At 37.9% G+C, this 25,147-nt stretch overlaps 1 protein-coding gene across 5 annotated transcripts; it reads left to right on the forward strand.

Annotated features, from left to right (window-relative positions):
• The first annotated feature begins 593 nt into the window (after nucleotides 1-593).
• Nucleotides 594-22,083, forward strand: LOC108416644 (integumentary mucin C.1-like). Of its 5 annotated transcripts, XM_037542594.1 has the most exons (13): nucleotides 594-690; nucleotides 4,721-4,780; nucleotides 6,258-6,311; nucleotides 6,743-6,802; nucleotides 8,367-8,420; nucleotides 12,497-12,556; nucleotides 14,108-14,167; nucleotides 15,385-15,705; nucleotides 18,464-18,556; nucleotides 20,310-20,381; nucleotides 20,788-20,856; nucleotides 21,466-21,521; nucleotides 21,708-22,083. In XM_037542594.1, exons 1-13 carry the CDS (start codon nucleotides 627-629, stop codon nucleotides 21,753-21,755), a joined length of 1,071 nt encoding a protein of 356 aa, XP_037398491.1. In that variant the 5' UTR covers nucleotides 594-626; the 3' UTR covers nucleotides 21,756-22,083. The 5 variants fall into 5 exon arrangements, with proteins under 5 accessions (XP_037398491.1, XP_037398492.1, XP_037398494.1 ...); XM_037542595.1 differs by lacking the exon at nucleotides 14,108-14,167; XM_037542597.1 differs by lacking the exons at nucleotides 6,743-6,802; nucleotides 8,367-8,420.
• Nucleotides 22,084-25,147: the final 3,064 nt, after the last annotated feature.

The raw sequence follows: 25,147 nt of genomic DNA on the forward strand, positions 1-25,147 counted from the left end.
TCATCGGTTTTGGTTTGTCTGGCTGAAATTTCACGATTCTCGAGTCTGAGTCGCTGACACGAGATGCAATCTACACACACACACATTTTGTCACCCTGCAGGAACCGTTTATAGCTGTGAGTGAACAGGAAGAAATGTGTTCTCTTGAAGTAGACTATTCTTGTCTTAGCTTTCCTTTTACTTAAGACTCTCGCTGTCAAGACTCTTACCTGCTGTCAGAGCATGATGAAGCACATTGGGTTATTCTGCTGCTGTGTTTAAGTGTAAACACCATCAGTAGCAGAGAGTACCTTACTCCATCAGTAGTTGTACTTTATTAAACTTAATGGGGGGGGTAAATGTGTAGCATGTAGTGATATCGCAATGCAAAAATGCGACATGCAGAATTATATCTATTGCAACTGTATTGTTTGAGGCCCTAACAATCAGCACCACTCAGGTCTTGCGTTCCCATCTCTGACACATGCTCACACATTTTTTCACACATCATCACACCGCAGGAACTGCTTTTAGCTGTGAGTGAACAGCTCTGTGTTTTCACACGGCAGTGGCTATTCGTGTCTTAGCTTTTTTTCCATTTTATAAGAAACTATCCTCGACTAGTTTCGCTCACTTGCTGTCCGAGCATGATGGAGCGTATTGGGTTCTTCTGTCTCCTGCTTTGTGGAAGCATACACATGATCAGCAATGGTGAGTACTCTACACCAGAGGTGGAGCACACTTATGTAGTTGTTATTTTATTAATAATCTCAGTGGGGCTTAATTAAGTGTCGAGGCATCGCAATATCACAACTGATATTGAACTGGGCACCAGTCAACAACTCACAGGCATGTTCATTAGAAATCTGTACAACAACATGGAGACAAGAATTGTTTTTCTTCTTAATTCAGATTTTGTTGAAAATATCATGAGAATATTGAAACATCAAGCCAGTATTGAGACTTGAATCAAATGATGGCCCAAGTTTATCATTACAGCAATTATCTAATACAGCAATAAGCCAGCCGAGGCGATATTATGATGGGTAAGGGTGATAAAATCACTATAACACGCAGCCTCAAGTGGCTTACTGCTTGTATAAAACAGGGGAGCACATAAATTAAGATAAAATACACAAATTTATCATTAAATAATCTTAGGTAAGTATTTCACCAAGAAATGTAAATATTAAGAATATGTTATTGTTTCTAGGCAGCTATGGACTTCTGAACAATGAATTCTGCAATTGTTTCGTATACCTTTAAGACCTTTTGTCATGTAATACTGAAGATATCACGATATAGTACTGTTAGTGCAAAAACCTTCACTTATGTAAGTAGTGCTCTCCAAATGACCATCGTGATGGCTATGCTAATTTAGCGTCTTTTTAGCACCAAGTTAACGGTGTTGTACGCCCGTCTTACCACGCTGGGTCTAATTCTCAAATATTGACTGCTGCACCCAAACATTGCAAAATATCTTTAACAAATGACCATTTGGGATTTAACTGTACAATTCCATATTGTACAAATCCACACTGGACAAATCCTGAAGCCAGAATTTCATAACATACACAGCAGACAGAGGGAGGTGGTTAAGAATCAGCCTGGATTAAAAGCAGATCTAATAAAAGCAGACATTTGACGCTAATAAGACATTCATGTGACTTTCTTTAAACTTTTATATTGCAGTTTTACAGTAAATCATACAGTAAATACTTTAATTTGAAGCCTTTGAGATTAATGTAGTTGTTTAGCCTGTTTGCTGTATTTTAGACTGTTTATCCAGCTGATCAGCCTAGTCTTAGTTAATAAAATGAGTTAATAAAATGAAGTTTTCAGCATTTCAGTTTAATAGAAACAGGTTCTTGCTTCATCACTTGGTGGTCCAAGTGAGCAGCATTACAGTTAAAGATTATTCCATTATCAACTATGTTTAGTGACCTGGTGCAATAATGCAGATGTAATGCGGTCACCGCTGCAAGTATATCAAGTCTTTTACAATGGCTTTTATTTTCATATTTGGTCATTCAGAGTGGTTTGATGTAAAACGGTGTAGAAAGTCAGATGTCTTTTACAGCGGTGGTGATAGGAACCAGAGGTCGCTATGACTACAACACAAATATAGACATTTTATTTACTATCCAAACCTGTGTCTTCTGAGTTTTATATGGAATATTGATTGGAAAATCTAAATACTACTTTGAGGACTAAACACACTTCATGTGTCCCTCCACCATGAAGGATCCTCAAAAATAGCGAAAGAAAATAAGGCCGAAGCTCAAACATTTGAACAACTTTATGTAGAACTTGGTGGAAATATCTTTTTGCCACATATATAGTACATGGCTTTTTAAATCGTAGCATATTATGAAAAAATGCAGAAAACGCCTTTTGTAGATTTAACACATTGTTTCGGTGACTGAAGATTGGCGATCAGCGTTTCCTATCACTGTTAAAGATGCAGGAGGCCTCTTTTATTGTTGGATTGCTCATTCATTGCTCAGAGTAATTCAGCTTGGTAAGCGCTTATAACAATCAATATGCGTGCTTATGAAAAGTGCTGACATTGATTTGTTTAAACAGACGAAATAAAACAGCACTAACGCATTGATTGTATTCCTATTTACATGTTTACTTGTTCAAACTGAATTTGTGATTTCAGTTTAGTGAGATCATGTCTTTTGCACTTTAAATAAACAGAATTCAACAGAAATCACTTTATTGAACAGGCGTAGCAGATCAAATTTTGGGGGTTTAAAGATTTCCGATACTGTAGTTTCTCTCCCATCCTGAATATTTATCATATGCATGCTCAGTTTCACACCTATTGATAAAAAATTCATACAGTCATTTGACATCTTAGGCACACATATTTTGACTCTTAATGAAAAAGTTCATATTGCCATTCTGCTAAAATGACTGGGTCCCAGTGTTACATATATGACCTATGACTGCGGTCTTTACCAAATGTCATTCAGCAGGTCAAGTCAGAGAACAGAGGCATCACATTACTCTGTAATTTTGTGGTGCTGCCACCATCAGGTGAAAAGAAAAAAATGCAACATGCTGGCTGGTGTGACGGGGAGAGAGGAGGCAGACGTACATGCTGAGATAACCGAGATTTATTATGGGCAAATCCAGGGTCATAGTCATAACGGTCCAGGTTCAAGTAGCCAATACAGAGAGATCATGGGGCAGACATGACACAAACCAGAATTCAACAGAACAAGCAGAACAGAACAAACACCACAGCAGATCACACCACCAACACAGACAGAGACACAAACAAAGCAAACAGAACAAATGCCAAACACAGGGCTTAAATACACAGGGAAAACGAGGACAAACAGGTGGAGACAATCAGGGGCGGAGTCATGAAACGAGGGGGCTAAACCAAAACATGAACACATGGACAGGACTGGGAGGGGCCAATCATGACAGCTGGTGGGCCACTGATAAGAGACTCTAAATGAGAAACCATGGGTTAAAAGCAGGCTGCAGGCTGACTGTGGACACCCCTGTTAAGTCCTATATATATATATACACACCTCAATAACACACAGCATCTGCTTAAAAGGCAGTTTTCTGTCAAGTGCCATGGATTTTTTTGTTGAGAGAATATTTTGGCTAAAATGACTTTATGTATACTACAGTGACACAATGCTGATGTAACTAGTCTTTAAAATAGTAAAACAAAACTTAAAGGCCATGGAAAATGTTCATGTTTGGTGAACCAGCTTGACTTGGCAAGCTCCATCATGTTACCTGCATTTCATCACCGTGACATTCACTCGAATTGACATCCAAATTGAACAAGTGCAGGATGACTCGGGTTTGACTGGTTCAGGAGAAAGGAGTGCACCAGTGTTTGCCTCGCTCACATTGTGCCTTTGGAAGCAGAATAACATCTCTATGATGATCAAGACCCGCCTTGTCCGAACACCGATCCTATCTTTCTTTATGGATCAGATGCTTGAACCCTACCAACATGGATTTAAAAAAACTCCCCAACTCCCCAACCCAAACTTCCAAGACGCCTGGGGCAGATCCTTGGCATCTCCCTTCGGGATCACATTAACAGCGACACCATCCGAGCCAGATGTCAACAGCATGTCAACAGCAAGCAACCATCGAGGAACAGATACAACAGCATAGGCTGAAATGGTTTGGACAGGTGTAGAATGGGGGTGAACCGTATACCACACCAACGTCTCTTGAACTGCACCTAATAAAACGTGGAACACCTAAAGAAACAACGGTTTGATCTCAACGAAGCAAGAACGTTAGCTGTGGATCATAAAATGTGTCAATCAAGTTGGGAATCCTGCAGCAGCGTCCCTTTCACGATATTGCCCTTATCTAGACACTAGCTGGGGACTGATGATGGTGATGATGATCCTGACTGAGTTACGAAGTCTGTCATTTCTCCCCAGAGAGTAGGCGTCAAAAAAAAACAAAAAACTGTCAGCATCACTTGACATGGATGTTCTGTCAACATAATATTAAATCTGGGAAATGCAAATTCCACAAAATCTCATTTTTTTTCTTTTTTTTGGGGGGAGAGTCTGAATAATCACAATTTGCATTGTATCAGAATTCATGACAAATTCGGAATGAAAAATCATTAAATTAACTTCCATTAGCACTTCGGAATGTTTTTTTATGCATGATATGATGACATAAGAATTCTGAAATATCTTAATAATTACTAATGCTTTCTTACCATCTTTTCCTTCAGCAACATCAACCCTTCAAACCCCGTCTACTGAATCAATCAACATCACAAATGAGGAAGCAGGTGAGCATAAAGGAATTCACTGTAGTTTAAGCAGAAATCAACACGAAAATAAACATTCTGTACTGAATGTCATTTAGTCTTCACTGTTATAAAATCATATTTCATTAAATAAGATTGAAATATTTTATTCATTTATTAATTTAATTTAATTTATTTGTGTCCAGGTTTTCTTAGAATAACAAAAATATTATACAACCCCAATTCCAGTGAAGTTGGGACGTTGTGTAAAACAAATAAAAACAGAAAACGATGATTTGCAAATCCTTTTCAACCTATATTCAACTGAATACACTACAAAGACGAGATATTTAATGTTCAAACAGAGAAACTTTATTGTTTTTTGCAAATATTCACTCATTTTGAATTTGATGCCTGCAACACGTTCCAAAGAAGTTGGGACAGGGGCGTGTTTACCACTGTGTTACATCACCTTTCCTTTAACACTCAATAAGCGTTTGGGAACTGAGGACACTGATTGTTGAAGCTTTGTAGGTGGAATTCTTTCCCATTCCTGCTTGATGTACAGCTTCAGCTGCTCAGCAGTCCGGGGTCTCCGCTGTCGTATTTTGCGCTTCATAATGCGTCACACATTTTCAATGGGAGACCGGTCTGGACTGCAGGCAGGCCAGTCTAGTACCTGCACCACCCAGAAGCCGGCGGCGTTTCTGGGTGGTGTTGATATGTGGCTTCGCTTTGCATGGCAGAGTTTTAACTTGCACTTGTAGATGGAGCGACGAACTGTGTTCACTGACAGTGGTTTTCTGAAGTGTTCCTGATCCCATGTGGGAATATCCGTTACAGAATGATGTGGGTTTTTAATGCAGTGCCGCCTGAGGGATCAAAGGTCACGGGCGTTCAGTGTTGGTTTTCTGCCTTGCCGCTTACTTGCAGAGATTTCTCCAGATTCTCTGAATCTTTTGATGATATTATGGACTGTAGATGATGAAATCCCTAAATTCCTGCAGTTGCACGTTGAGAAACGTTGTTCTTAAACTGTTGGACTATTTGCTCACGCAGTTGTTCACAAAGTGGTGAACCTCGCCCGTCCTTGCTTGTGAACGACTGAGCCTTTCAGCGATGCTCCCTTTATACCCAATCATGACACTCACCCAAATTAATCTCTCAACTTTCCCAGTCTTTTTTTGCCCCTGTCCCAAATTCTTTGGAACGTGTTGCAGGCATCAAATTAAAAATGACAATTTGCAAAAATCAATAAAGTTTATCCGTTTGAACATTAAATATCTTGTCTTTGTAGTGTATTCAATTGAATATGGGTTGAAAAGGACTTGCAAATCACTGTATTCACTGTTTTATTTATGTTTTACACAACGTTCCCACTTCATTGTAATTGTGGTTGTATTTAATATTATTAATGCTTTTGTGACATTTCATAATCTATAAACAATCCTTCAATATGTTAATAATGAATAACGCTTTCTTACAATTACCAAATAACAAATAGATTTTTTTTCATCAGATAAGTCAGCACCCACATCTAATGCATCAAGCAACAACAAAAATGAGGAAAAAGGTGAGCTCAATGGAATTCACTGTGGTTTAAGTAGAAATCATCATGTAAAAAAATCTAATGAATGAATGACGTTCAGTTTTCACTTTACTGAAATAATACTTCATTTAAATAAAACTATTATTCATGTTCTTAGAATTTTGTAGATCTCTGCATTGTGAACTGTCAGCATCACTTGACATGGATGTTCTGTCAACATAATATTAAATCTGGGAAATGCAAATTCCACAAAATCTCATTTTTTTTCTTTAAAAAAAAAATTTGAATAATCACAATTTGCATTGTATCAGAATTCATGACAAATTCGGAATGAAAAATCATTAAATTAACTTCCATTAGCACTTCGGAATGTTTTTTTATGCATGATATGATGACATAAGAATTCTGAAATATCTTAATAATTACTAATGCTTTCTTACCATCTTTTCCTTCAGCAACATCAACCCTTGAAACCCCGTCTACTAAATCAAGCAGCATCACAAATGAGGGAGCAGGTGAGCGTAAAGGAATTCACTGTAGTTTAAGCAGAAATCAACACGAAAATAAACATTGTGTACTGAATGTCATTTAGTCTTCACTGTTATAAAATCATTTCATTAAATAAGATTGAAATATTTTATTCATTTATTAATTTAATTTATTTGTGTCCAGGTTTTCTTAGAATAACAAAAGTATTATACAACCCCAATTCCAGTGAAGTTGGGACGTTGTGTAAAACAAATAAAAACAGAAAACGATGATTTGCAAATCCATCCATCCATCCATCCATCTTCTAAGCCGCTTCTCCGTCAGGGTCGCGGGGGGGTGCTGGAGCCTATCCCAGCAGTCTTCGGGCGGAAGGTTTGCAAATCCTTTTCAACCTATATTCAACTGAATACACTACAAAGACGAGATATTTAATGTTCAAACAGAGAAACTTTATTGTTTTTTGCAAATATTCACTCATTTTGAATTTGATGCCTGCAACACGTTCCAAAGAAGTTGGGACAGGGGCGTGTTTCCCACTGTGTTACATCACCTTTCCTTTTAACACTCAATAAGCGTTTGGGAACTGAGGACACTGATTGTTGAAGCTTTGTAGGTGGAATTCTTTCCCATTCTTGCTTGATGTACAACTTCAGCTGCTCAGCAGTCCGGGGTCTCCGTTGTCATATAATGTGCCACACATTTTTAATGGGAGACCGGTCTGGACTGCAGGCAGGCCAGTCTAGTACCTGCACCACCCAGAAGCCGGCGGCGTTTCTGGGTGGTGTTGATATGTGGCTTCGCTTTGCATGGCAGAGTTTTAACTTGCACTTGTAGACGGAGCGACGAACTGAGTTCACTGACAGTGGTTTTCTGAAGTGTTCCTGAGATCATGTGGGAATATCGGTTACAGAATGATGCCGGTTTTTAATGCAGTGCCGCCTGAGGGGTCGAAGGTCACGGGCATTCAATGTTGGTTTTCTGCCTTGCCGCTTACTTGCAGAGATTTCTCCAGATTCTCTGAATCTTCTGATGATATTATGGACTGTAGATGATGAAATCCCTAAATTCCTTGCAGTTGCATGTTGAGAAACGTTGTTCTTAAACTGTTGGACTATTTGCTCACGCAGTTGTTCACAAAGTGGTGAACCTCACCCGTCCTTGCTTGTGAACGACTGGGCCTTACAGGGATGCTCCCTTTATACCCAATCATGATACTCACCCAAATTAATCTCTCAACTTTCCCAGTCTTTTTTTGCCCCTGTCCCAAATTCTTTGGAACGTGTTGCAGGCATCAAATTAAAAATGAATAATTTGCAAAAAACAATAAAGTTTATCCGTTTGAACATTAAATATCTTGTCTTTGTAGTGTATTCAATTGAATATGGGTTGAAAAGGATTTGCAAATCACTGTATTCACTGTTTTTATGTATGTTTTACACAACGTTCCCACTTCATTGTAATTGTGGTTGTATTTAATATTATTAATGCTTTTGTGACATTTCATAATCTATAAACAATCCTTCAATATGTTAATAATGAATAACGCTTTCTTACAATTACCAAATAAAAAAATAGATTTTTTTTCATCAGATAAGTCAGCACCCACATCTAATGCATCAAGCAACAACAAAAATGAGGAAAAAGGTGAGCTCAATGGAATTCACTGTGGTTTAAGTAGAAATCATCATGTAAAAAAATCTAATGAATGAATGACATTCAGTTTTCACTTTACTGAAATACTTCATTTAAATAAAACTATTATTCATGTTCTTAGAATTTTGTAGATCTCTGCATTGTGACTTCAGAAACAACAACAGTAATTATAAACCATTACAAACATTAAATTGATTATCTTTTATGGTTCACATTTGAACATAAAACATCTTATTTTCCCTAACACTAATATGAGTCTGGGGTCAAATGTCTGGGTGAGGTGTTAAATCACTGGTCAGTTACTTTGTATAACAGGCTCTGCTCTGTATTCAGGCGGACTTTACTCTAGAATCTTTACTGAAGTGGAGACTCTTAAACTGAGTTTTATATGGAATATTGATTGGAAAATCTAAATACTACTTTGAGGACTAAACACACGTCACGTGTCCCTCCACCATGAAGGATCCTCAAAAATAGCGAAAGAAAATAAGGCCGAAGCTCTAAAACATTTGAACAACTTTATGTAGAACTTGGTGGAAATATCTTTTTGCCACATATATAGTACATGACTTTTTAAATCGTAGCATATTATGAAAAAATGCAGAAAATGCCTTTTGTAGATTTAACACATTGTTACGGTGACTGAAGATTGGCGATCAGCGTTTCCTATCACTGTGTTAAAGATGCAGGAGGCCTCTTTTATTGTTGGATTGCTCATTCATTGCTCAGAGTAATTCAGCTTGGTAAGCGCTTATAACAATCAATATGCGTGCTTATGAAAAGTGCTGACATTGATTTGTTTAATCAGACGAAATAAAACAGCACTAACGCATTGATTGTATTCCTATTTACATGTTTACTTGTTCAAACTGAATTTGTGATTTCAGTTTAGTGAGATCATGTCTTTTGCACTTTAAATAAACAGAATTCAACAGAAATCACTTTATTGAACAGGCGTAGCAGATCAAATTTTGGGGGTTTAAAGATTTCCGATACTGTAGTTTCTCTCCCATCCTGAATATTTATCATATGCATGCTCAGTTTCACACCTATTGATAAAAAATTCATACAGTCATTTGACATCTCAGGCACACATATTTTGGCTCTTAATGAAAAAGTTCATATTGCCATTCTGCTAAAATGACTAGGTCCCAGTGTTACATATATGACCTATGACTGCGGTCTTTACCAAGTGTCATTCAGCAGGTCAAGTCAGAGAACAGAGGCATCACATTACTCTGTAATTTTGTGGTGCTGCCACCATCAGGTGAAAAGAAAAAATGCAACATGCTGGCTGGTGTGACGGGGAGACAGGAGGCAGACGTACATGCTGAGATAACCGAGATTTATTATGGGCAAATCCAGGGTCATAGTCATAACGGTCCAGGTTCAAGTAGCCAATACAGAGAGATCATGGGGAAGACATGACACAAACCAGAATTCAACAGAACAAGCAGAACAGAACAAACACCACAGCAGATAACACCACCAACACAGACAGAGACTCAAACAAAGCAAACAGAACAAATGCCAAACACAGGGCTTAAATACACAGGGAAAACGAGAAAAAACAGGTGGAGACAATCAGGGCCGGAGTCATGAAATGAGGGGGCTAAACCAAAACATGAACACATGGACAAGACTGGGAGGGGCCAATCATGACAGCTGGTGGGCCACTGATAAGACACTCTAAATGAGAAACCATGGGTTAAAAGCAGGCTGCAGGCTGACTGTGGACACCCCTGTTAAGTCCTATATATATATATACACACCTCAATAACACACAGCATCTGCTTAAAAGGCAGTTTTCTGTCAAGTGCCATGGATTTTTTTGTTGAGAGAATATTTTGGCTAAAATGACTTTATGTATACTACAGTGACACAATGCTGATGTAACTAGTCTTTAAAATAGTAAAACAAAACTTAAAGGCCATGGAAAATGTTCATGTTTGGTGAACCAGCTTGACTTGGCAAGCTCCATCATGTTACCTGCATTTCATCACCGTGACATTCACTCGAATTGACATCCAAATTGAACAAGTGCAGGATGACTCGGGTTTGACTGGTTCAGGAGAAAGGAGTGCACCAGTGTTTGCCTCGCTCACATTGTGCCTTTGGAAGCAGAATAACATCTCTATGATGACCAAGACCCGTGTAACACTTGTGTGCAAGGACTATCACAAATGGTTATGCTAATGGACCAGTTCTAGGGCCGTTGGGAGTGGTGCACCTATAAATGACCAGAGACACACATAAAAAGATTTTCATATATAAAGTTTTACATTACGGTTATAATCCTCATAGTTCTTTATTTAGGATGTATTAGTTCAAGTTTAGTTAATGGCTGAGGTTACATTAATTATGGGTTTATTTGTGTTAGTTTAATTCGGTTAATTCACATTAAGTTTAGGTCAATATTGTCGTTTTTCTAATTATTTGCTTATTTAGTGTGGCTGTAGGTTTTCTTTGGTTTGCAGGTTAAAAGGTAAGTTTATCTATGTTTGCAATTATCAATTGTATTTTTTTTCTTATTTAGGCTGAATATTGTCAGTTAATGTCCATTTGATACGATATTAGAAGAAATTCACCAGCTACAGCGCCGCGGGCTCCACAGCAGCAACACCATGGAGACAGGACAGCAGGCTGCTAGCTGTAGGCTAGCACTGACCTAGCTCCTTAACAACCTCCCTTCACAAACCTCCACCCAGCTAAACACAACATACTCAGCCTCATTTAACAGCAGCACAGCACCACAGTGCACCATGTTAATGTAGCCATTAGTTACACCTTAAAGTCTTTAATTCAGCCACATACAGCAGCTAAACTGAGCTCTAACTCACCAAACCAGCCTGTTTTACTCTAAATCAGGGAAAGGTATCGTCCTCTGTGGGTCCTGGACTGGGAAACACAGGTAGAGCGGGTTTGTAGTGTCTGTAGTTCAGTAGTTTGAGAGAAACAGGCTGTATCTCACAGCTTCAGCGCTCTCTCTTCTCCCCTCTCCCTTCTGCTTCCACCGGGCGCTCTCGAACTTTCCGCTCAGCGCTGTGGGGTTTTAGCTGCAGGGTCTTAAAGGGGCAGCGCACTTTTGCTGTGGTGGATTCAACTGAGTAAATGTTTTAATATTTTAACTGTTTTAAGGAATTATAATATGAATTAGTTCCTGTTACCTGTTTATTAATTACTCTTTCTGTAGTAATCTGTGTACTAATAGTTCAATATTTTAGAGTTTGTAATATCATATTCACACCCGCCTTGTCCGAACACCGATCCTCTTTCTTTATGGATCAGATGCTTTAACCCTACCAACATGGACTTGAAAAAACTCCCAAGGCTTCCCAAATGTGATGCCTGGGGCAGATCCTTGGCATCTCCCTTCGGCATCACATTAACAGCGACACCATCCGAGCCAGATGTCAACAGCATGTCAACAGCAAGCAACCATCGAGGAACAGATACAACAGCATAGGCTGAAATGGTTTGGACAGGTGTAGAATGGGGGTGAACCGTATACCACACCAACGTCTCTTGAACTGCACCTAAGAAAACGTGAAACACCTAAAGAAACAACGGTTTGATCTCAATGAAACAAGAACGTTAGCTGTGGATCATAAAATGTGTCAGTCAAGTCCGGAATCCTGCAGCAGCGTCCCTTTCACGATATTGCCCTTATCTAGACACTAGCTGGGGACTGATGGTGGTGATGATGATGATGATGATATTGACTGAGTTACGAAGTCTGTCATTTCTCCCCAGAGAGTAGGCGTCAAAAAAAAAAAAAAAAACTGTCAGTGACACTTGACATGGATGTTCTGTCAACATAATATTAAATCTGGGAAATGCAAATTCCACAAAATATCAATTTTTTTTCTTTTTTTTGGGGGGAGAGTCTGAATAATCACAATTTGCATTGTATTAGAATTCATGACAAAATGACTCGGAATGAAAAATCATTAAATTAACTTCCATTAGCACTTCGGAATGTTTTTTTTATGCATGATATGATGACATATAAGAATTCTGAAATATCTTAATAATTACTAATGCTTTCTTACCATCTTTTCCTTCAGCAACATCAACCCTTCAAACCCCGTCTACTGAATCAATCAACATCACAAATGAGGGAGCAGGTGAGCATAAAGGAATTCACTGTATTTTAAGCAGAAATCAACACGAAAATCAACATTCTGTACTGAATGTCATTTAGTCTTCACTGTTATAAAATCATATTTCATTAAATAAGATTGAAATATTTTATTCATTTATTAATTTTATTTAATTTATTTGTGTCCAGGTTTTCTTAGAATAACAAAAATATTATACAACCCCAATTCCAGTGAAGTTGGGACGTTGTGTAAAATATAAATAAAAACAGAAAACGATGATTTGCAAATCCTTTTCAACCCATATTCAACTGAATACACTACAAAGACGAGATATTTAATGTTCAAACAGATAATTTTTTTTTTGCAAATCTTCACTCATTTTGAATTTGATGCCTGCAACACGTTCCAAAGAAGTTGGGACAGGGGCGTGTTTACCACTGTGTTACATCACCTTTCCTTTAACACTCAGTAAGCGTTTGGGACCTGAGGACACTGATTGTTGAAGCTTTGTAGGTGGAATTCTTTCCCATTCCTGCTTGATGTACAGCTTCAGCTGCTCAGCAGTCCGGGGTCTCTGTTGTCGTATTCTGCGCTTCATAATGCACCACACATTTTCAATGGGAGACCGGTCTGGACTGCAGGCAGGCCAGTCTAGTACCCGCACTCTTTTACTACGAAGCCACGCTGTTGTAACACGTGCAGAATGTGGCTTGGCGTTGTCTTGCTGAAATAAGCAGGACGTCCCTGAAAAAGACGTCGCTTGGATGGCAGCAGATGTTGCTCCAAAACCTGTATGTACCTTTCAGCATTAATGGGGCTTCCACAGATGTGCAGGTTACCCAAGCCATGGGCACTAACACACCCCCCCACACCATCAGAGATGCTGGCTTTTGAACTTTGTGCTGATAACAATCCGGGCAGTCCTTTTCCTCTTTGGCCTGGAGGACACAACATCCATGATTTCCAAAAACAATTTGAAATGTGGACTCGTCAGACCACAGGACACTTTTGATGATATTATGGACTGTAGATGATGAAATCCCTAAATTCCTTGCAATTGGATGTTGAGAAACGTTGTTCTTAAACTGTTGGACTATTTGGTCATGCAGTTGTTAACAAAGTGGTGAACCTGACCCCATCTTTGATTGTGAATCACTGAGCCTTTCAGGAATGCTCCCTTTATACCCAATCATTACACTCGCCCAAATTAATCTCTCAACTTTCCCAGTCTTTTGTTGCCCCTGTCCCAACTTCTTTGGAATGTGTTGCAGGCATCAAATTAAAAATGAGTGAATATTTGCGAAAATCAATAAAGTTTATCCGTTTGAACATTAAATATCTTGTCTTTGTAGTGTATTCAATTGAATATAGGTTGAAAAGGATTTGCAAATCACTGTATTCACTGTTTTTATTTATGTTTTACACAACGTCCAAACTTCATTGTAATTGTGGTTGTATTTAATATTATTAATGCTTTTGTGCCATTTCATAATCTATAAACAATCCTTCAATATGTTAATAATTAATAATGCTTTCTTACAATTACCAAATAAAAAATAGAGTTTTTTTCATCAGAAAGGTCAGCGCTTCAACCCATATCTAATGCATTAAGCAACAACAAAAATGAGGAAAAAGGTGAGCTCAATGGAATTCACTGTGGTTTAAGTAGAAATCATTATGTAAAAAAATCTAATGAATGAATGACATTCAGTTTTCACTTTTCTGAAATACTTCATTTAAATAAAACTATTATTCATGTTCTTAGAATTTTGTAGATCTCTGCATTGTGACTTCAGAAACAACAACAGTAATTATAAACCATTTCAAACATTAAATTGATTATCTTTTATGGTTCACATTTGAACATAAAACATCTTGATTACACTGCTATTGTCCCTAAAACTAATATGAGTCCGGGGTCTGGGTGAGGTGTTAAATCACTGGTCAGTTACTTTGTATAACAGGCTCTGGTCTGTATTCAGGTGGACTTTACTCTAGAATCTTTACTGAAGCGGAGACTCTTAAACCGAAGCAAAGTCCGAAATATGGGCTTTAGTACAAGCCTCAATTGTAATTATGGTTTAGGCTAAAGAATGTTTTTCAACTGTAAACTGTACAATTATTAATGTTACTTATTCATCTCAAAGCAGAATAGCCATAAGCTAAAACATTAGCTACATGCTAATAAGCTATCTCAAGCTAATACACTATGATGAGTGTATGTTCCTCCATATTTGATTTCCTGAAATAGAGAAAGTTTTTTTTTTTAGAGGAGGAATGGTCGGCTCTCATTGAGGGCTTCCTTGTTTAAAGTACCCTGCATGTCATAGTTTAAACCATAAAATGTGTGTTGAATAATCAATTACTAAACCATTAATTAATGACTGAAGCTTTGGGCAGGAGAACATTTAATCACACTGGGTCTGGCATTCTTGGCTGGTATCTAACTGGTATCTAATGTGATAGGATCACATTCAGAATGGATCACGTTCAGATTTCACTTCACTGCACCAGGTGTGACAACTTTCAGAGGTGGTCAGAAACAGATACTGACCACATCAGGCACAAGTGCATTCTTACACTATGAACCAATGAAAATGTCCATATCAACTTTGCCCGTTTGAACAATTGGCAAACAGATATAACTGAAAACAACTTGTGTTATGTATATGGGGAAGTAAAATCAAATATTACGTGGTCACATTGGGGACTTACTTTAAAGAACATTTTAAAAACCAGGCCCAAACACATTTTAATGCAAGGTGTAAGCAGCCTTAATGTACAAGTCATATGATGCTAAACAGACTGAACCAAGCAAACACAAACAACAAATGTTGTTCCCTACATTCCAGGTACAAATAACATAACCGCATCCATAACTGCTACAGAAGCTGCAACAACTACACCAACATCCAAAACTAACAGCACAGGGACAAACGCTACCGAAACTGCAACGACTACATCCACATCCACAACTAACATCACAGGGACAAACGCAACCGAAACTGCAATGACTACAACCAAATCCACAACTAACAGCACAGAGACAAAGGCAACCGAAACTGCAATGACTACAACCACATCCACAACTAATAAAACGAACAGAACAGGCACAACGGCACCAAAAACTGCAACAAATACAACTCACCATTCATCTGGAGGAACAACTCAAGGTTCGTATGAGCTACTAATGTAATGCCATCATATGATCTAGCACTAGACACTGTGATGAGATTTTTAATACAGCACTGTGTATTTTAAGCATGACATAAATATGCATTTTAATGTTAGTTTTAATGTTTGTTTTTTACTCATATTTAGATGAAGGTGCTAAGTCTGAAAAATTGAAGGTGTAGGGTATGTTTGTCCTTCAGTAATTTTGCCAAAAAGACAAAAAAGCCTTGTTCAATTCAGTTTGTACAAAAAATATTATTGCACACTTTTTTCGTTGCGATTTTTCAATCAAAATTACAGAATAATGCCATTGCGACCTGCATGACAAAATGAAAACACATCTACCAAATCATTCTGCTGCTAGGCAAAATTATGCTGTATTGATTTGAAGCTGGTTAAATTTTTAGGTGGTTAACTAAACAAGAATATTTGACCACTGTACAGAGTGAGGTCAGTAAATCACTTTGATGAAGAGCGGCTGATAAATGGTTCAACTGTATTAGGTTTTTGCGAAATTAATTCATGTAATTGGCCATTTTATGGTTAGATGCATATAAAGACATGTAACTTCTAAAATATAGAATTAATCAATTTGTCAATGCCTTTAACATACAGAACAAATGTACCTCTTTTAAAAACAAGCTAGGAAGCTGGGATGCTGGGGCATGGACTGAGGTACAGCATTGTCCCTGGAAAAACAGGATGTCTGGTCATGCTAGCACTAGATCATGTCTTACAAGGTTTATATTCTTATGAAACTGTATATGTAAGACTCATTGATGAGTTTTAAGCTGTTTTAGACATTTTTGGGAGGGTCAGAGTGGGTAAGAGAAATCCCTCCAGGGATATAACATATACCTTATATGTAAAAATGAAATCTACTTATTATCGATTCTAGTTTATCAACAGACAACTTCGTGACAAAATTAGTACACCCCATGACAACCCTAGTTTTTAACATATTTAACATATGGACATTTGATCTTCATTTCAACAACATTTCACATGGAGGTAATAAGTAAATAAAAAAGAAGGCATTTCTCAATGTCTTTGAAAAATAATTTGTAGAATGAATTATTAAAAATTAAATTTTCCTGTGAGGAGAAATTAGGACCACTCCACATTTATTACTACTTAAAATGTCTAAAATTAGAATCAGGTCACCTCATCAACTGCAAATGATTTGCTAGATTTTGGATTTTGGAGGAGGCTGTTGGATTTAAACCTCAGACATTTAGTTCTGATCTGTATTGTTGAAGTGAATGGGGGTCTTGGCAGGATCTTACAATTGGAGAACATCTAAAACAACTGCTAATATGGCCAGGCCAGGCTATCATAGCAAGTTCGGCCCAAGAGCAGACCACGAGGTGTGTAAATAAGTCTCCAACAAATCCTAAAATGTCATCACAGGACCTACAGGTATCTGTCAAAGTACATGGATCTACCAGAATTTATCTATCAGAAAGGGATTGCACAAGTCTGACTTTCAAGGAGGAAACACTTGATGTAAAAAAAAACAGAGTAAGACTAAAGTTTGCCAGAAAAGACCTAGACAAAAACAGAGGACTTGACTTATTGAAAGTTGAATTATTTGGACATGTCGTGCAAAGGAAACATGCAACCAAAGAACCTCAAACCAACTGCGAAGCATGGAGGGGAAATGTCATAGTTTGAGGTGGGTTTGCTACAGCAAGGTCTGGCAAACTGTCCATCACTATGAATTCCTTATTTTATTAATAAGAATCAATAAAAATGATCAAGAGAAGTTTTTCTGAGGGAAATGGGAAACACAAATATAGCATTGGGCAAACAATCCAAAGGGTGGGGCAAAAGGGCAATTTCCAGAATACAGTCCAAAAGGTCAAAACAAGCAAAGCAAAAAGACGGAGTCGGGAAAAACAAGCAAAATGGTCATAAACAGAAAGGCAGGTACACAGTGGAACGCTCAGTGGGTTGAAAACTGAGGCTCAAATGGAGGTGGACCACACAACATGACAAAGACCCGAAACACTGAAGTAAACCCACCAAGGAACAGCTCAAAAGTAAGAAATAGAGAGTAGTGAAATGGCCAGTCACAGCCCGGATCTTAATCTTATTGAGATGCTGTGGGGTGATTTGAAACGGGCTGTGCATGTATAAACATCACACTGCTGAATGAAACCTGCATAGAGAGAGACTTTCTCCTAGTCAATGCCAGAGTGTGGTAGACAGTTATAGGAAACATCTAATAGAGGTTATTTCAGTCATAGGAGGAAATACCAGCTATTAGGCCATAAGGTGTTCCAGCTTTTTCCTCAGTAGAAATTTTTTTTTATTTCTTTTTTTTTTTAAATAAATGATCACATTTTTTTGTGTTTACATGCACATAACACAGTATTTATTCAGACAATGTGTATTTTATGTATTTACATCTGACCATTATCTGCCTGTCCAAGACGCAGTAGGAGACTCTATTGATATGAGCTGATAGTTGAGATTAGATATTAGGCTGATGAAGAGAACAGCTCACGTGAATCTGGCATGTCAGAAGAGGGGAAATAGGCTCTGTGCAGGGGGTCTTAGTAAGAAATGCTGGGGATTATCACTTACTGTTGTTATGTTCTTCAGGTGCCTTTAAACCAGCCAAGGATGGCAAATGGCAGTTATCGTTTGATTTTAGTATTATTTTTCATTCAGAAGTCATTTTAGGAGGCTAAACAGCCTCAGGGTGAAGATGTGTATCGATCCTGTGAGGTGATCTTGTGTTTTTATTTTCAGTTCTGGGGATTTTCCTGATCACAGTTACAGTAGGCTGCTGTTCTGCTGTGGTGCTGATTCTGTACTCACTGAGATATTTCTACAAAAAGAAAGGTGATAACATTTTATACACTCTTGCATACTTCAATGTGCAGAGCAGTGGGACTCCACAACTGGGTGACACTGAAGCGCACTTTAAAAGAAAAAGTGCACTTACTTTTTCAAATGTGTATATCAGGTCCACATGAATTAAATATGATACAATCAACTCAATTCTTGACAAGAGTAAACTAAAAAAATAGATGGATTTTATTCCTAAAGAAATTAGTGCAAATTTAATCAGCTTTTATCCTCTTAAAATATCAGACTTATTACATGCTGTAGCTTATTATTCAGTAACTACAGGGACTTCTGTGCAAAGTGGTTCAGACATTCTTATGTTATAGAAGAGTGTAAAAAAAACTTTGGGCCTGCTGGTGGGCTCTAGCTATTTCAGGACTTCCATTTTAAGTGAAGCTGCAGTCACATCCTGGTATGTAAACAGCACTGCCTGTGAAAACAATTCATCACTGCATCCACAAACACAAGTTAAACTCTAAAACACAAAGAAGAAACCAAATATAAACAGGATCCAGAAACGCTGCCACCTTCTCTGGGCCTGAACTCATTTAAAATGGACTGAGGGGAAGAGGAAAAGTGTCCTGTGGTCTGACGAATCAACATTTGAAATTCTTTTTGGAAATCCTGGACACTGTGTCCTCAGGGATAAAGACCACTCAGCTTGTTATCAGTGCCCAGTTCAAAAGCCAGTAATCATGATGGTTTAGGGGGGCATTAGTGCACATAGTGTGGGGGACATACTTATCTGTGAAGGCCCCATTAAAGCTGAATGATATACATGTTTTAGCAATATATGCTGCCTTCCAGATGACGTCTTTTTCAGGGATGGCCTTGATTATTTAAGCAAGACGATGTCAAAGCACATTTTGCATATATTACAGCAACATTGCTCCGTATTAAAAAAGTCTTGGTGCTAAACTGACCAGCTTGCAGTCCAGACCTTTCACCACTGAGAACATTTGGTGCATTAAGAAATTAAACATAAAACAAAGAAGACCTCGGACTGCTGAGTAGCTGAAATCTTGTATCAACAAGAACGGGAAAACATTTAACTTTCAAAACTACAGCAGTCAGTCTCCTCATTTTATTCACATTCCACATTTTTGGAAATTGGGTTGTAAGTGTTTAAGGTGGAATGGGAAATGCTTAAGCCATTTATGTTTTAAGTGCATTCCATACCCTTCTGACCTTCAGACAGCTGGAATGTGGAAAACAGTTGTTGATACTTCAGTAGCATTTCGACTGTTATACCAGTTCCCACTCCTAATTCTACACAACTTTAAAAAATTAAAGGGCCTAAATGGGCCTTGGCTTGGATGTATGGTTTTAGACACAGAACATTCAAGTTAAATGGAGTTTATTTCAACTATGGAAATGTCCTCCACATTCACACAACTCTTTTAAAGCAAAGTTGGTGTGGTGTAGTGGGTAACACCTCTGCTCTACTGTAGACTGGGGTTCAATCCCCACCTGGGTAAGCAGACTACACTATACCAATAATAGTCCTTGGGCAATACTCCTAATACCACCTTCGCCTACCTGTGTAAAATGATCCAATTTTATGTTGCTCTGGAGAAGATCGTCAGCCAAATGCAGTAAATCTAAAAAAGAAACATTTATTAATTTAGACATTCCTCAAAGATTAAGTGGTTTTTCTGTGGGTGTTGCTTCAAATAAAGCTTTTGGTAACTTTGACTTTTTCAAAGAGCGATATCTGCAGTGTGATTTCTGCTCTATGTCTCTGCAGTGCATGCTGTTAAGCGGAATCAGGAGCATTTCTATGACTCTATTGATGACTTTGCGACAGCCACACAATTTGGTAAGTTTAATATCGACGCATATGGAAGGAATAAATGAAACATATTTTATTATGATTTGATAAGCTAGTTTTAGTCAGGTTAAAGAAGGAAGTCCAATTCTTTTTGTCAGAATTGACAATATTTTAGAATTATAATGTTATAAATGTTATCACAGAATACATGATAAATGTATAATGTATTTAATTTATTTATGATTCTGTTGATCAGTGTGAATGACCACAGTATCTAAACTAGCCTGCCAGTTTTCTGATTTTCAGTGGAGCTTTTCGTTGATGTTGACAGTAAATCAAAAAAAATCAAAAGCTTCATGTTGGAAATCAGTCATGTGAAATTTTTTAATGTTGTGTATCTTACTGGTAATATTCAGCAAATGATTCAGTCGATCATGCTGTATTTCTCTATTAGCAAGTGACCGAAAAAACACACAGGAAAACATCTACTACCTGGCAACCTTTCCAGGGGCCCAAAAGACAGGTAAACCCACTGAGTCCATCTACCAGTTTATTCTCAGATTTGCATTCGTTATTTGCCTTCATTATTATGCTACAAACTAAAACCTGTTACTGTTTCCTCTAAAGCTCCTTTCAGACATGCATTTCTACTTAGTAATTTAATGGTAGTTAAATGAGGTGTTGCCCAGAGCGGTGGGCAGCCCTATCCACGGCGCCCGGGGAGCAGTTGGGGGTTAGGTGCCTTGCTCAAGGACAACTCAGTCATGGACTGTTGGCACTGGGGATTGAACCGGCAATCTTCCGGTCACAGGGCCAGTTCCCCAACCTCCAGCCTATGACTGCCCCATATTTCATGGCTATTGCTTAATAAAAGTGTTTTCAAAAATAACTCTTTGTTGCTTTTTTGTTATTTATAATTGTTCAGCCTTCAACACCTGTATAGTAGTTGACTCTCCATGTATTATGGGCAAGAACTAGGATGTATTAACATCAGTCATATTCATACCAGTCCTTTCTTCCCAGTGTTTATGAATTCTTATGGATCCTCAAATATTGCTGTATTAAGTCTTGTTTTGAAAGCTGTTGCATCGTTTGTTTGTGTCTGAAGGACTTTGTTCCTTTTCTAAACTAGATAACCAGCAGATTACCTACGAGACCATATATCCCCTGAAAGACTCCACACCAAAGGTAAATACACAAAACTCACTACAGTCTCTTCTGATTGGTTATACTTTAGATAATTCTAATTATTCAACAAAACCATGATTTCTGAGAAGTATAGATCAGGTGGAACAAATAAAATGTTTTCAAGATCTTGATTTTAGGTTTTGAAGAGTTTTATTGAGTATTTTTTTTTTATTATTTCTAAACCAGGAAGAAGATGAACAGCTATATACCCATGTCATAAAGCCAAAAGAATAATCTCTGGACTTCGCTGTGACTTCATTACTGCTCTATTCTATTCCAGCCTCCTGTTTTATTAAATTGTTCTGTTGTTTAACTGGTTATGACTTTCAGAGTTCTTACACAGGCTACAGAGTTGTGTAAAATGATACACAGTGCTGAAATTTCTCTTTTGTATCAGTATGTAAAATTCACCATTTCCTGCTACATCTTATAACATTCAGAATATTATTATCTATGTTTTAACTCACTGTTGTTTTGAATTACATGTTGTTTGTGTGCATAAACACCAAACATGACTCACTTTATCAGATAACTATTAATAGAATCAGGAAACTTCAGTTATACAAGGAACCTGACTTACACAATTTTTTTTAAATTGGGTATATGAGTGTTTTGTTCTATTACTGTTTACTCTTTTTACTTAAAAGTTGGTTATTTTTCTCTTAATATTTCAATTTTATAAATGCTGTTCTTTGTACTTGTACATGTCATTTAGTTTTAGCGGATATTCAGATATCTGAAAAATACTATTTTGTTTCTATTTGCACCCAGTGTCAAGCATTCCTGATCAGAGACAGCTTGTTGTTAGTTTTTTTATCAAGGTAAACTTTATTTTATTTTTTTCTTATAATACTGTTATTTGGTTTGATCGCTGTTTTCTAAGTAGCATTTTGTAAACATTTTCTAAAAAGCAATATGAATAAAATGTATTATTATTTCAGACAGGTCTTGTGTGCTCTTATTTTTTGAGTGTATCAAGTGTTGTGCAGTCACAGCTCATACTGTAGAATCCAGAGGTCATATTACAGAAACGTCTTAAGTCTGAAATCTTATCTGCTCAGTCACCTTGACAACTTCAGTATGTACTGAATTTCGGACAGTGGCTATTCCATTATAAGAGTTTCTAACTTCATAATTTCATCATTCCCTCCAGATCAGAAAACAGCATCACACAAACATCCTAACTAGACTAAACCTCCTTAATCCTGTCCTAACTTTAGGATGAACCCCAGCAGGGTCCTAACTTCTGTTTAAGGTCAATTTCTCTGGTTTTGAGGCAGCTGAGTCAGGCAGCATAGTTCACTTCCAGCATAATGAGCTCCAGTTATTTCTACTGTAAAATGCGGCTTTCACTGGGAGATGTTTTTCTTTTCTAACTTTAGAAATCTCAGACGCTGCCGAATCGAACTCCACCATCCCTGTGATCACCTTCCTTTGTAAATGTTGATTATGAAATATTACAGTGATGGTGGTGAATAATGAGGAGACGCTGCTGAATGTGTGTCTGTTTATTAGTAGGAGTAAAATTAGTACGCTCGGCTAAAACATTTGGGAAATGGAGACTGAAACTGCAGACTGGCGACTCTGATAAACAAATGGGGGCACAGACACAGTACTGCTAACTTTCAGTTTATCACACTTTAGTTGGCCTGTTTTGTAGATCAGTAATGGTAGCTGCCTGGCTAATTAGCTTGATCAGCCATGTATGGTCAGGTGTTAGGTAACAATTTATAGTCGACTTTGATCAAGTAGGTTAAGATTTCTTGACTTGGGGTAAGATGCTGTAAAATAAGGCTGGTTTGCTTCTCTAATACGAACTGATGCAAAATCATATCTTGACCTGTCAGATGTCAAGACAAAAAGATTCTGTACTACGACCCCAGAGCTTTAAAACATTAGCCTATTGCTAGACTGCAATTATGATCTTCCTGCATGCAGAACCCCACAAAACAATTAAATGTAATGTCCTTAGAAAAAACTGGAATACCATATACAGCATCTCATAGTTCTCAGAGTTCTAATAACGGATCGCAATACTAATCAATCAGATGCAGTCAAGACAGAAAGGGCAAACAGATGTCCACATTGGTAAAGGAGCTCAACAAGGCTGCCCACTGTCCCCAGACTTGTTCAACCTACATGCAGAACATTTAATGAAACAAGTGTTTGTGACTTTCGATATATGGACAACAGAACACTCAAAAAAATAAAAAAACACTGGAAGGCCTAACAGCCTTTATTAGGAAGGTTAAAGAACAGAGTGAAAAAATAGCACATATCAGCTAAATATGACAAAGATTAAGGTACTGACAACAGGGAAAACCACTAACCTTACCATTGATGTAAAACATGTAGAAACAGTGGAGAGCTTTTGCCTACTCAGATCCACTATGGATCAGAAGTCAGCTAAACAAAGAAGAAATGTTCAAATGAATAGTTTTTTTTCCCTACAAAGATCAGAATTGTTCAGGCTATGATCTTCTCTGGAGTTCTTCATACATGTAAAAGCTGGACAATAAACAAACGAAGCAGGAGAGGTACAGATGCCTTTGAACTTGTTGTGAAAGACTTTTTAGAGACCTTGGACGTTAACTTGAGTCTAATCCTGAATATTATGCGAATTATAACAATTATAACAGGAGCTGGCCTTCAGTTCAGGCATAAACTGTTACAGTGGAGACACAATGTTTCACATTAATGATTGACAAGGCTAATTTTGTTCATTCTCAAAACAGATGGAGATTTCCATGACATGCATGTCAAGTACTGTGTAATCTCACTACTCAGGCACTTATTTAGTGTTTAGTGTAGTTAGTTACCATTCCAGGGGCCTCACAAGACCATGACCTGTTTCTGAGAAAAAGACAACCTGAGAAAACTCGAAATACAACTTTTAAACAATGACTTACTGAAGGAAAACAGAGAGGCAATTTGGCGACCAGTTGGCCCTGCATTTTCCCTGTTAGTTAATCAAACAAACAGTTCACCAAATGTAGTTGATAACTGGAATGAACTCATCTAGAGGCTTGATTGACTTGATTACTGCCATCCATGATGAATTTCTTAAACAGAACTTTTACAGCAGTGTGAAATAGACTAAAAGCTCTCATCAGATATTCTGGAGGAGATGAGGAAGAAAGCTACTGGAGTTTATTGGTCTGAAAAGTCTTACAAAGTCATTTCTGGGGCTCAGCCATCCACAACCATTATCTTCAAATATTTTACCCTCATGGGTGATATATGTTGTTGCAAAACCATCTCTGAAATCTGAGTTGAGTCTCTTAGGTGTGAGTCTGGGTTGAATCTCTGAGGTGTGACTGCAAGTCAGGCTGGAGGTTACAGAACCAGCATTGTGACCGGAAGGTCACCGGTTCGATCTCCTCAGCCGACAGTCCATGACTGAAGTGTCCTTGAGCAAGACACCCAACCCCAACTGCTCCCCGAGCGATGTGGATAGAGGTGCCTACCGGTCCGGGCAAGTGTGGTCACTGCCCCATAGTGTGTGTGTGCTCACTAGTGTGTATGTGGTGTTTCACTGCACGGATGGGTTAAATGCAGAGGTGGAAATTCCCCGTTTGTGGGACTAATTAGCTTCAATTTATCTAAAAGTCAAATCTTGATTCTCT

Source organism: Pygocentrus nattereri, chromosome 11, assembly GCF_015220715.1.
Source record: "Pygocentrus nattereri isolate fPygNat1 chromosome 11, fPygNat1.pri, whole genome shotgun sequence".
NCBI classification, from domain to species: Eukaryota; Metazoa; Chordata; class Actinopteri; order Characiformes; family Serrasalmidae; genus Pygocentrus; species Pygocentrus nattereri.